Source organism: Trachymyrmex cornetzi, unplaced genomic scaffold (genome assembly GCF_001594075.2).
Source record: "Trachymyrmex cornetzi isolate Tcor2-1 unplaced genomic scaffold, Tcor1.1 scaffold57, whole genome shotgun sequence".
NCBI lineage: Eukaryota > Metazoa > Arthropoda > Insecta > Hymenoptera > Formicidae > Trachymyrmex > Trachymyrmex cornetzi.
This window is the reverse complement of record NW_017299882.1, coordinates 1361573-1376247: the sequence shown is the minus strand read 5'-3', so window position 1 is coordinate 1376247 and position 14675 is coordinate 1361573. Positions and strand designations below refer to the sequence as shown.

General features: G+C 31.9%; 2 protein-coding genes across 2 annotated transcripts; both read right to left on the bottom strand.

Annotated features, from left to right (window-relative positions):
• Positions 1-305: 305 nt before the first annotated feature.
• On the bottom strand, positions 306-2860 carry LOC108766162 (odorant receptor 4-like). Its single transcript, XM_018515288.1, has 5 exons — positions 2764-2860; positions 2580-2670; positions 1187-1323; positions 479-611; positions 306-415 (listed from the first exon to the last, which is right to left on the bottom strand). Exons 1-5 carry the CDS (start codon positions 2799-2801, stop codon positions 365-367), a joined length of 450 nt encoding a protein of 149 aa, XP_018370790.1. The 5' UTR covers positions 2802-2860; the 3' UTR covers positions 306-364.
• Positions 2861-9642: 6782 nt separating this feature from the next.
• On the bottom strand, positions 9643-13117 carry mrn (general transcription factor IIH subunit 4 marionette). The gene is made up of 8 exons (XM_018515284.1): positions 12635-13117; positions 11895-12561; positions 11572-11696; positions 10858-11063; positions 10602-10775; positions 10431-10517; positions 10124-10339; positions 9643-10000 (listed from the first exon to the last, which is right to left on the bottom strand). Exons 2-8 carry the CDS (start codon positions 12406-12408, stop codon positions 9919-9921), a joined length of 1404 nt encoding a protein of 467 aa, XP_018370786.1. The 5' UTR covers positions 12409-12561; positions 12635-13117; the 3' UTR covers positions 9643-9918.
• Positions 13118-14675: the final 1558 nt, after the last annotated feature.

The window sequence follows — 14675 nt, the reverse complement described above, 5'->3', positions numbered from 1 at the left end:
ATTTTTTAACGATGAAATAATTTTGGTTTAACAGATCGGACTTCTGTAAAAAAAAAATGGTAAGAAATTAAAACATTACAATAGTAACAACTAACTTTGAATTTTTATTAACCTATAGACAGAAAAATAAATCTACAATGTATTTCTTCATATCCAACTTGTCAATTTTTGTTGATTTTCATTTATCATTGTTACGCAATAAAATTATTTTTATATGTTTACCATTAAAAATGTCTTAAACTTTAAGTGATTTTTCATGGTAAACATATAAAAGTAATTTTATTGCGTGATAATGATAATATTTTTAAACCTAATTTTGTCATTTTTCAATCCAACACAATCGCTGTCTTTTTCTTTTAACCAATTACTTGAACGACGAAAGAGCGGTGAAATAAGATAGAGTTCCTTTCAACACCTTAAAAATTCAAACTGACTAAGTATTTCCATTATACTGTAAATGTTGTAGAATCGTTCTTACCGAGGCATAATTCTGCAACGACATCACGCACATATTCCCAGCCGTTAATGTACAAGGCACAAAACTCTTACTAAGTAATATAATCAATAGCTGTGTCGTTCTTCGCGATGTTCTGTACCACAGCATATTGTATCTAAAAATAATTAATTCAATATATAATATTTTATTTCTATAAATAAATTATTTTTTGATATCTATTCACTCTAAATTTCTTGCAGTGAAATCTCATTCCAAGAAAGTGAAAATACAATCATCCTTCACTTCTCGAAAAAGAGTGACAATTTTCAGTCTTTTTAGAGTAAATTTTTACTTTAAAGAAGTGAAATGTTATTTTTTTGGAGATTTCACTGCAAGAAATCCTCCTCCTTTAAAATGAAAATTCTTGTCACTCTTTTTCAAGAAGTGAAATATTTTCACTTTTTTTGAAGGGTGTATTTTCATTCTCTCTTGGAGGGAAATTCACTGTAAGAAATTTAGTGTTGAAATATTTAAAATTTGAAGAGAACAAAAAACGATAAAGATAAGAAATAAAATGTTATTAAAGAAAACTACAAAATATCAAGAAATAAATAGAGGACAAGTTTATTCTCTTTTGCATTACAACTTCATAAAGAAAAAAGTTTTAGGTACTTTTTTCTGAAAAATCTGTATGTTCTATTTTTTCTGTCTTGTTACATTGCGTGAATAACTTTGGTACGATATATTTACGCTTTATGAAATATATCTGCGCTATGGTCCATTATTTCTTGGCCGGGGTAATTCAAAATGAAAAGGTGTATCAAGCCACCTATTAATATTGCTACGTATGTCAACTGCTCTGCTTTTTTATCCATAAAAGTAATTATCTGCAAAATGGTTAAATTACTGATTGATTGAAAAAAAGATGAGACGATTTCTAATCGCCAGCGTGCATCGTCTTAGGCCGGAATCAGACTATGCATTGAAGATTGAGATTGAAGATTAAAGATTGAAATTTCATCAATGAAGACAAAGAAATTTTGACTTCTTTTGTTCTGATTGGTCAAACTTCAATTTTTCAATCTTCAATCTCATTCTTCAATGCGTAGTCTGATTCCGGCCTTAAGGACGTTCTGCGACTGCAGTTGTGTACAATCTAATGAGCACATTAGTGTTCATCATTATGAAAATTTTTCTGAAAATTTATTTTTCTTAAAATTTATTTGTTATGTTAATTAACATATTTATACAAGTTTTTTTATATAATATAAAATGCCATATTCAGACAAATTTCATATTATTCCTTGTGATATTGAGTTTTATGTGTCTCATTGTTTCAAAAAATTGTTAAAAAAAACTTTTTTACAGTGAATAAAAAGACCACTTTTGAATAAGCTTTAGATAGGGATGTATATATGTAGGTATATGTATATACATATACAGGGTGACATCAAATTTCGGCCCCACCCGTTCTGAGCAGGACTAAACTGAGTCGAAAAGTCTTCTACCATTTTGCAGTTTGCACAATAGTTAACGAGATATTAACGTTTAAAGATAGTCGAATACGCGCGTCCGTCCGACCAACTATTGCCGAAGGTACGGCCCACCGCGCCGTGCGAATAAAGTAGGTCGGGGGGACGCGCGTATTTGGCTATCTTTAAACGTTAATATCTCGTTAACTAGTGCGAGCATTGCAAAATGGTAGAGGACTTTTCGACTCAGTTTAGTCCGCTCTACCTGCTCAGGACGGGTGGGGCCAAAATTTGGAGCCACTCTGTATACATACATGTATATATATTGTGTATATATATATACAAGATGAATCAGAGTCGTTGAACCAACTTTTTACCCTATGAGAAAATTATCGACTTCCTAATTGAATTATAACGTGTGCAGTCAATTATTTTCATAGGGTAAAAAGTTTCTGATTCACCCTGTATATATGTATATATATTTTAAACGCTTCAACTTTGAAGTGGAATATCTCGATTTTTAATCCCACTTTGGATATTAAATTATAGCACATATGTTCGGGACACTAAACCAAGCTTATTCTGTAAGTTTCAGAAAAATCTAAAGAAAATGAATTTTTTCGGAGAACGTCTTAATACCAACGTCTTATTATAATACCAAGCGCGCTTACTTGAAATCCAATGAGACTCATACCGATTAAACTCATGACGATCATTATAAGCAAATATATTTTGAATAAAGATTCCACTAAATTGACATATCTGAAAGATATACGAATAGATACATTGATGTAAAACGAACAGATACATTGACGTAAAACACTTTGCAATATACGTGAAAATTTCAAAACTCACTCAAGGCTCAGTTGATGTTTCCATATGAGAAGTACCATTTCGTGATAGATAATGTCATTATTCGATTCGCACTTGTAAGTTACCTTTACATCCTTAACGAAAGAACTTTTTTTTAAATTTATCGTCAAGGTCAGATTTTCTAGTCGATGCCTTTGAAATACAATCAAAATTTTATCTACGGTACACGAATACTTAGGAAACAAAAAAATTGTTCTTTTATATTAACATAGGCCTCAGGTAATTTCTGCTTTACTGTTTTAAATACTTAATCGTAACTCGAGTCTTAATCAAAATTTTTAGTAAATGATTAGTGAATAAAAAGAATTACTTTTTTCGAAAATCTAATCTGCGATAGATACATCTAAAAAAAGGTAAAAGGATTAGAAATAAAGATACAAAAGTAAATGATCCTTTTTGACAAATCAACTAATAAGTGATTTTATCAGAGTTAGGAATGTTACCTTAAAAAGTAACGCGTTACTGTTACCATTACCGTTACTTTTTCGTTACTTTTCGGGAAATTGTTGAGTTTGCTCCCTCCAGGATTGGCAGTAATGCGTTACTTGTAACGCCGTTATTTTATTGATCGTTACCTTGTTATAATAACGATTTGATAATGACTGAATTTTTTATAACGATAATGATAACATCAGAGCTAGAAAAATCGATCATTACTTGTAACGGGTTGAAAAAGTCATTCGTTATTGAAAAAAATAACTTCTTTTTTCATTAATTTGTAACGCGTTACTTTTTTACTCGCGTTACTTGTAACGAGTAACGTTACGCGTAATGATGACAAATTACTTTTCAAAGTGACTTTTCTAACCTTAGCATAACCTTAGCGTTTAGTTAGTTAGGGTTACCGTCTTACCGTCATAAAAAATTGCAACATCGTCATCAAATTGTTTGCTATAGAATGTAACGACAAAGTAACGGAAAAGTAACGTTTGCTAACCCTGGCTCTCTCATATACGATGTTGATAAAATTAGGTTCATTCGATGTGTTTTTGCACGAAAAACGACCGAATCTGGAAAAAATAATTATCAGGAGCTAAACTCAACAATTACCGAATTTAAATTAAATATATTGTTTTCAAATTTTAATGTTATTATTAAGAATGTTTTTCAAAATTCACTTCCAGTACTGAAAATCCGTAGTATGTATGTAACGTGAATTATGTAGATTTTCAACACTGATAATAACTAACGGAATGCAGTCTAAGATATATAAAACATTTTTTAAGAAATAAAAATGAGAAAGCAAACATTTTATAATTATATTTATTATAAATTACAAGTAATAACTTTTTATTATACATAACACATTGTTAAATTGTAAATATATATTTGTATGCTTACACAAGCATTAAAAAAAATTTTAGGTATTTCGTTCATTTGTTATATCGACACAACTTGGATAACTACAAGTACACTTATACAGACAAAAGTGAAACAGCTTTTAGCGCCAGCAATATCGAAATATGATTCAATCCGACTCATCCAATAAAAGTTAAAGTAAATGAAGTAACGACTGAATCGTTATCGTTACTACAAAAATATAACGATGTTATCGTTAAAAGCAAAAAAAGTAACAATCGTTACCGTAAAAAATAATTCATACAGATTTTGCATAGTTTATCCCTAAATACAAATTACGATCTAAAAATTTTGATTATCCGAGTTGTAAAGAATTTAAATCAGAAAAGTGTGTAAGAGTCACCTGGACTTGGGGCCGGTTGTTCCACCTTTTGGTAAATTTTACCTGTTGGGTAAGTAGCAAAATTACCCAAACAAATGCGTGGATTACCAGATTTACCTCACAGGTAAAATTTACCAAAAGGTGGAACAACCGGCTCTTAATAAGATAAATTAAAGCTTTTTAGAAAATAAGTGCTATAAGTACGATACCCAATAGCTGCGAACAGACCGCACGCGTGCTGCGTGAGTGATATGTAACTCGTATCGTTTATTACCATTGAGGTCATAGCCAATATAACGATAATATATGTATGGACTAATATAGGATAGTAATATATCTCTCTGTCGAAGCTATAGTCGACATCGAACAAATATATGTAAGGGCGCGATGTATTGAGAGGCTTAAGGAAATTCAATATAGGTACTATTAGTGGAACCATCAGGTAAAGGATCATCAACGAAAACATCGCACCTGCAACTCACATTATTACTATAATGTAAAAATTCATCAACGAATACGCAATCAAACTGCATTACTTGAATCAGATGCAATGTGCAATTCACAGTCACGCAAATAGTGAGAGTAATATACATATATTAAGAGCGATGAGTTGACGTTAAAAGTCAAAAGACATGTAAGTGATTCATTACCGGCATAACTTAACGACATTTTTCTTCCTAGGAGAGTATACTCATGCATAATTTTTACCTCCGAGAAATGCGTGAAAACGCGCCAGTGATAGTCGATCAGCGACAATAGGTGTTTTATCTGAGGAACAATGAACAAAACGAAGTACAATCTATATGTATATTCAACGACTTTTTAAGGAACCAAGTGAAAAGTCACATCTCATGAAATCTTACATTTTTATTTTTGATGATTATGTGGAAGAGTTTAACGTGAGCGCCGATTGCAAGCAGAAAAATGAATAAGGATTCACAGTTCTCGGTCAAGTTTTTCCATACTTCCAATAATTTTACAAACTGAAAATCGCCGATAATAATTGCGAACATCTCTGCGCATCACTAACGTTCCTATCTACCTACATTAAGGCGATGCTAAAGCCTCCTGTTTTACCCACATTTCCATTCGGTGAAAAATTTCTGAATTGGATTTACGGATTGTAAAAGTATTATTACATAAATTAAAGTACGCACAAACAGGATCTCAGCTGTACTGGATTTCATAAGAAAATCGAAAAAAAGTTAAAAAATTCACTTACTTTTGGCTCGTGCAGCTGTCATCTCAGATATATATTTGCTTGATATAAGAGTTTTAGAGTCCATATCTTAAAAATAAGCGTGCAGCTGAGGTCACATTACTGGAACGAACGATATTGAATTTGTAGAACTAGGATTGAAAGTTTAGAAGAAAAGTATTTTCACCGAATGAAAAATATGTGTATACGGATGCTTTGCGAAGATTGGGAGCCGAAATTCCGTATAGCAGTAGTTGCGCAGCTTGCGATAGATGGTGCTGGCATATGTTAGATAAGGACATATGTATGCGTTTGAGTAAGACAGAATGATATATAATATAATGTAAGAAATGAATAAAGGATGTCACTATTGGGCGCTTTAGCATCGCCTTAAGGGGATGCTGGAGTATCCTGTTTTACCATTAATTTTTAAAGACTCTTTTCTCTTAATTGTGTTTATGGATTGAAAAGTCCTTCTCCACAATTAAAGTATCGACAACAACACAGGCTACCAGCTACAATTTAATACGAAAAATGGAAGAAAATTAAAAATTATAGTTTTGTCACCGGCTCCTGCAGTCAACTCGTCAACAATATGTGCTGCATATAAGAGTTTCAGATTTTACCCGAGTTTCATATTTTACTTATTTAAAATAAGTAGCCAGCAGCCTACAGAAAACCTCGAAGAACAATTCTATGCTTTTAGAAATGAGGTAGAGGCTTTGGTATAAGAGAAAAGAGTCGCCAAAAATTTCGTTCGTATACTACAAATAAAATTGACGTAAAGCCATGAAACCGAGCAGTATTTTAGTTGATCTCTTTCTAAGAGATGGCGTCGCAATATGTTAGATAAGGACAGATGAGCGTTTGAGCGAGACACAACGATATATAATAAGTATAAGAAATGAATGAAAGATGTTACTATTGTCGAATTTGAAATTTAAAAGTCTGTACTATCGACCTTGATTAACTTCGACCGTCACTCCAGCATCCCCTTAAGAGCAAAGTAAATAAGTTAGTATGTAAGAGTATTGCCGATAAGAATAATTTTAGACGCGAAAACAATATCACAAATAGTAGGGTGACGTTAAAAGACATAATGACATTTATTTTGATTTATTAAATGTACATCACTTAATCGTCACTCTGCTTTCTCTATTTAGGCTATTTTTTATAATTTTCTTAAATATAATACACACACACACACGCGCGCACACACGCACACAAGTAAAACACATATGTATATATAGGTAAAATTTACTATAGAATACATATGTATATATACGTTTAAATTGTATTTTTTTGTACGTGATATAAATATTTATCATATCTTCGGTATCTTAAAAAATTTGGAAGACTACTTCACGAAATTTATACTTATGCTTCTTCACAAGGTGACATACTACTATAAAAAATAATGGAAATTTACCTCAAGGAAACCGATGCTGGAAACAAACATTGTAAATATGGCCGGTAACAGTGTCTTCTCGAATATACTTTGCGTCGGCCAAGTACCGAGTTTCGACATGAGGATCTTGTTAATATCGTAATAATATTTCACGGCCGCCTGCATCTCTCCGCCGTGATTTTGCATCGTGGATGTCGAGTCTCCCTCAAGATCCAACTGATATTTTCCGAACAGTCTCCTATATTCAGACACTATATTGCGCGTATCCACATAATAATGTACTACGTCTACGCTAACAATGTCTAGATAATCGTAGGCTGTCGGAAAACACATGCCAATCGTACCTTCATTTCCTATTCAACATTGATGGAGAGAAGAAAAAGAAGACGTACGCAGAAATTGTACATCGCGAAACGTCAATCACTACGGTCAATCACTACAAGCGATATTCGTCCATATATGTCCAACCCATAACTCACGTTGCATTATGTTATTTTCTTTTCTTTCTTGCAACACCATATAATTTTTCATAGTGTCACGCCGATAAGTACAAGATAAACGTGACAGGAAAATCGAACGATACGAAGAATCGCGCGATATAAGCGAAACAAATTACGTATACGAAGGTTCACGTAACACAAACGGACACGTATCGTTATAAAAATTTAACTAATAGATAATTCATTTTTAATTATTGAGTGTTATTATAGCTTAATGATTTCTTCAGCTACCACGATTTAAACGTGCCAAGAGACACGATTGTGCCTCGCATCAAATGTATACGCAAAGTGTACGGCAAAACAGAGAGTGCATCTACACATTATATTAAAAAAAAGTGCTTTTACTTTTCGTTTACGTGTTTTATAAACGGAGATATTGCAACGCAAAGTACAAAATGGTAAATTTCACTTCAATTAAGATATATCATCGTCGACATCAGAAAATGTTGACCTTTTCAGATTTTGGACTATACCAGCACGCGTTGTTCCGTAAGATTGACTGAAATCAAGAATCTGATTAAAGATAGATTCTAGTTAAAACAAGATAAAAACAAGGCACATTTTCACCGAGAAAGAAAATAATTCAGTACTTGCTTCCTAAAAAAAAAACAGATACAAACCATGTGATGAAAAATCTCATGTAATAGAAAAGAAGAATAACGCTGGAAGGAAAGGGGGATTCTTTGAGTGGCCCGAAAAATATTTTCGCAAGAAACCGCGCCGGAAGAAAAAGGGAGACCCTTTGGGTGACACGGAATACTTTTTCGCAAGAAACCGCGATTATTATAAAATATATAAAATTGAATGATTTTCTCTTTATAAATATGTTGTACTTGTAAAGTGAGTAGATCCAAGATTATATATTCCAATTTATTGCTATAGAATAAGTTGTGTCAATTTTTGAAATTAAGATCATCTTCGCTTCAAATGACTAAAAAAATGAACATCCTATATATTATTAAAAAATAACATCGTGTAACATGTTTTTTTACATATTATATATGTCTAATAAAATATTCCAACACGAATATTATTTATGATTTTTGGTTTACATCCAATATATAAGTATCATGGTATACATAAAATCTTAAACAGTAAAACGTAGCAGTAAGCGAATTGGCCAATCACAGTAGAGACCGTGAGGCCGTAACGTAAAGGCCCGTCTACAATACACGGAGTAAGAAGTAAGAGTAAGAAATTGACCAATCACAGTCGAATGTGAGAAGAATAATTCGACTGTGATTGGTCAATTTCTTACTCTTACTTCTTACTCCGTGTATTGTAGACGACGCCTAAACAGTAGTAACATGTTGATTTTCTTACACAGTTTACGTTTTAGTATTTTTTGTATACCATAGCCTTAATGATAAAAGTCAATAACGACGAGATATCAAACAGTCGGCAACTATTCGATAGCGACGGCATCTCAAATTCACCAAAAAAAAGTTTTTCCGGGTCTACTTTTTTTATTGCACTAGCACATCCCCTGCGCGCGCTACGCGCGCGCTCCTCCATTATACTATCCTTTTTAGACATTATGAAATATAACATTATGAATCTGTATTCAAAATGTTTGAATAAGAAAAATGACCGAATCATTATGGCGGTTTGAAAATTTGAAAATTCAAATTTTTTTTTGTGGTAAATGATAAAAAATAATAAATCTATTTATGTCAACAAAATAATACAGATATTGTTTGATAAATTAATCGGTTTAGAAAGTCACATCTTAGTACAATTTCACTATTTGGTAAATATGAACTATTAAAAAATTTATATGTTCATCTACACGTCTAGATTCATCATTTATATAAATTAATTGTCGATTTAAATTAGAAATACGTTATTTGTATATACATGGGCGTGCGTATGTGCAACAAAAATGTTGATTCAAAATGCAAATATCAATATTCTACCAATGTATTAAGTATCATAGTCATATAATTCAGAAACATGTTCAGAAGATATTGTAATGACGATTGTATTCTGGTAGAAAATTTATTTATTATATAAAAAATTGCAACAGATTTTACTATGATAAATCAAATTGACGAATTCTGAATAATTCCTTCGTCGTATGAATTTTATTATTGGCGTAAAAATAAAACAAACAACATTAAATATACAAAAACTTACTTCATTAATTGAATATCACACTTGCATTATCAAAACCTAGTCCCACCTGAGAAAGCTTTGGCATCGATTAAAAAGAAAACACTATTTCTCTAATCTGTCAAGGATGCTTCTCCAGTTTTGCTAGGCACTTTTTTGGAACAATATTTTTTTATGTCACATAGGAAACACAACAATATACATTAAATGCTTATAATTAAATCTTGTTAATCGAATATTAACTTGAGCCTTTTGAATAACGTTTCCAAAACTTTTTTACATCATCGTGGCCAGCTTTGGTAACCACCATCGTTCTTTTTCTACGAAATAAAGAATATATTTTGTTGTTAAATGCAGCACTTATTATAAAATTTTTCTCTCAACAATTATTACATATGTAATATATATTTTATAAACTATTTATATTTTAAAATAATAATTACCTTTCACTTTGCCAAATTAACACTCCAGTTGAGACCGCATGATCTCTGAGAACTTCGAAGTCAGTTTGCGAAAGAAATTGACTATATAGAACTCCTTCGCTGAACAAAAATCTATTTCTTTCATTTTCCCATAATTTAATTTGATCTACAATTGTCGGCGGTAATATAGGTGGCCCTGCTTCTATCATCTTACTATGTGCATGTTGCCGTAAATAGCTGTTGATATAAAATATATTTACATAGTTTTGTACTTGACTATTTTTAAGCCATTAATATAATACATACCCTACTATAATATAATACATACCCTACTATTTGAGAAGCAGTTATTCCACTCTTCAATGCTTGTCTTACCGAATCTCTTGTTAATATCGAAACAACTACATTTGGAAACCTAGACACAAAATAATATAATTGTTAAAATTTTTTATCTTGTACAAGATAGGTTTCATATTATGCACAGGGTGTTTTCACTTACCTATACAACATTTCACAGAAGAGTCCAAGCAATGCAACTTGCAAGTTCGAGTTTGTATAAGCATAAACTCGATAATTTGTTTCCACAATTATATACCCTTCCTTGTCTGTATCTCTGGTTAAAGGTTTAGTTTCACCAGTAGCGATGTTTAACGCTAATCGAGTTGGATAAAACCTTGCAACATAAATTAATGGAAATATAAGTAGATTTGGATTATTTATAAATAACACGCATTATGTTTTATCTATATATTTACCTTCCTGCTTTTCGTTTTCGTTGATATACAAGTCCGAATTCTCTTAAATGTTGTAAAAATGTTAAGAGTCCTTCGGACATGCCTTCAGTACTATAATCTTTACCGAGGGTGGAAAAATTTAATTGAAACAGGAAGGTAAGGCATTCTACCAAATCAAGACCACGTGCTTCAATTGTGTCAAGATATTGTAGAATAAAATACCATACCTACATAAAGAGAATATTTATAACATAAACCATATTTAAAACAATACCACACTTGTGCACACACATATAAAAAAGAAATTATTCATTATATAAGTATTTAACAATTAAATATCTGGAGACACTGGTAGTGTCTCGGCGCTAAGCCAAGCGCAGCGACACTGCTGTGGCTACTTTACGCGAATCTGTCAAGATTTCCAGACGGTAATCTAAACATGAAAATATATCTCTGGCGGCCAGATACATTAAAATTTTTATTAGTTTTTATCAAAATGAGTAAATTTTAAGAATTCTTATCATCACAGAATTAAAAATACTGGAATTCACCCCTATACATTCACAAGGGCATTTTCTACCCTTAAAACGGCTTTTGGGCAGATATAAAAAAATACGTTTCAAATATTTTTCAATGTACTACATGTATGCACAGTCTCAGGAAAATCGATGTATGACACTTGGGTAGCGTTACTTGTGAGACAAAGAAAATATCTGACAGAGAATTGATAATTACCTGCGAAGCTGTATCTAAAAGCAAAAACTGAAAACCAGCTTGCGTTATAATTGGGCTTCCATCAGCTTCGTCTCTCTTCATTAAACCGGCATGTAAAAGAATTCTTACAGCATCGGCAGATATGCCTATTGTAATATTTTAAAGTATGTTAGAAATATTTATAATTTGTTGCAAATTTTATGTACAAAATATGATTAAATTACAAAATAATTCCAGCACAAAATTTTAAAATTGTTAATAAAAATTTTTAGCGTAATGCAAGCAACTGAATTCATTATAATACATTCACGATACGTTTTTACAAAGTCTTAAGAAAATCTTACCCTCCTGCTGTTGAGAACCAACCATGTAGTGTAAGACACACTCCCACCTTTCCAACGCATAAGAATCCAAAAAGGCTACGTCTCTCGGCTTACTGTCGGTTTCTAATTGATTGGACATAGTCCATGGTTTGCCACCACCCAGCAACACAATCTTTAAGTTCTTCTTGAAGGTATTGTTCAAGGTCCAGCCTGGTAATCCACCAGGTATAGACGCTTCCTTCCATACGTATAGCTCGTTCAAGACTTGTACCACTTTCTGATGCTCCTCGAAATAGAGCTTGGAGCACCAGGATGCTATAACTGCTTGTGGTACTGGTTGCTCAACAAACAACAGCCTCATAACATAATGCTTGGCAATGACAGGTAACTCGCGGAATACAGCTAGGCATATAGGCGGCTTGTGATACAATTTGTTCAGAGTATCAGGACTACGAGATTTTAAATAGTCCTGTAGATTCGTGCACTGTAGGCTGTTCGGTCGTAACAAATTCTTGCCGGTTATTGTGCTAGACATGTTACTAATGTTCCGTCGTTCAATTGGGTAAACTATCACTGCGCAATTTATCTTGATCTAAATCCAGCTGTGTACAACAAAGAATATGCCTCTTGTGCTTTTATATCTATTATAAATTGTAAGACTATGTCCTTCCAAGCGCATTATCTGCATCTGTAATCACATGTAGAATAAAATTTTCTATTTGCTGCATTTGGATCGTAAAATAAATAATAATAATACTTACTTATAAAGCATGAATATATTAAGTCGACTGCAGTTTGTACAAACACTTTTATACATAACTCTGACATATTTTTAACAGTCATGACACTCTCGTGACTCTTTAATTTGATCTCCTTTAACGACAGATTCAATCGCGTGATTTCTTTCTTCTTGCGTTTCGCAAATCACTGTGCAATTTATGGTATTTCAACGAACAATGCTCCAAAGCTCCAATAATGTAATTACGTTACGATTTTATTTTTTTATAAACGCATTAGTCGTGTGTTTAACTGTTACTAACGTAACAGAAGTATTGTGCTGTTTCGAACAAAATTTGTGTGGCAAATATTGTTTTCATCACGAATAAACGGCCTTAAGTTCATTTTGTATTCGATTCTTCGAATATTTTATTTGACATGATACTATTTATCACAGAATTTCTTTGTCATTACACGCCGCGGCTTCCATCGGTCACATTCATGCCGGAATAAATACACTTGTAAAAAAAGCGACATAGAAAGAAAAGTGAGTAGAGAAGAGACTGGCATGAATGACGTGTAGTGTCCTCTATTGTACGCGACTGTAGTAACATCTAAACGTTGGGTAAGATTTTATGATCATAAATGAATCTCAGGGTAATAAAAAAATCGTCATTATCGATCGTTTTTTTTTGTCAATCCCTTACAATGGTCGCGTTCAACAGACTCAACTGTGTGGAGCGGATCCGTGAGCACTCGCTGCTATTGGTGTATTCTTCTAGATCATCCAATAGCAGCAAGCGCTCACCGATCCGCTTCACAACAGTTGAGTCTGCTGAACGCGATCAATGACTTATCGTTGATGGTAACGTTATTCGTAATAACTTTCACTCAATTGGTTGCCAGTCAAACGAGGACACAGCTTTTATGTCACAAATTACGTAAACGTCAACATTTCTTACGTATGAATTAACCGTCTCGATGACATACAGTGACTTTCTATTGCATAAGAACGATTTTAATTAAACTCGATCTGTTTAATTTAATCGATGATTATTAGCTTAGCAAATAATATCTGTACTCACTAATTTTATTTTGTTAATAATACAGTTAATATAATTAATTAAAAATCTGTTGTTATTTAATACATCGAAGTGTAGATTAGAGAAACGATCAATTAATAGCTATAATCGATTGACTAATTAAGTTAAACACAGTTTGATTAAAGTATCGCTCGATCATCAATACAAATTAATTATAACCTCGATTTAAATATTCTTTATCTTTTTCTGGTTATAAGAATTAGAAAAAAATAGAGTTAATAGAAGTTTAATCGAAGTATTTTCGCTCCATTTTTACGAATGTAGATCAACTTTATAATCTCGGTTTAATATTCTACTTTTTCTAAAAATTAGAAAAATCTCGATTAATCTATATTTATGAAAATGATCATAATAAGAGTGATATTTCAGCTAAACTTTTATTAATTTAATTAGTTGAACTGCTAGAATAATTGCCTATTGCAAAATTTCTAATTTAATTTGTCGTTCTTAATTTAATCTTTTCTTTGTGTGTTAAATAATGAAATATTAATTATTTTACCTATATTAGTAAAATAGTGTAGATATTGCTTGATAAGTTAATTGCTGACTAAATTATAATTGGAGTTTGGTCAAAGCTATCCTGAGAACTTCTTATCAAGTGTTTCAATGTACATAACGAAAATTATATACATATTACATAAATAAGAAATATTAATGTTCTCAAACTCACGTACAATTATGAGTTAAAAATTAGCAACAATAAAGATATTTCAAAACGTTAGTTGCGCGTATATATTTTTATATATTCTCCGCGTCCCACATCACGTCATTAAGATACAGTCTTGCATCGTTTGGAAAACATGCATTATTATAAATAATATTTTTCACAATATATATTTCCATGATTTGTGCATCTCAGTAAACACTAATGATAACGTTGTATCAATATTATAATTTTCTACTTGACAATGTAATTATTATATGTACAACGTGTATTTTAATTTATATCATACTTGTATTGTTGAGTAAGAAATTATAATAT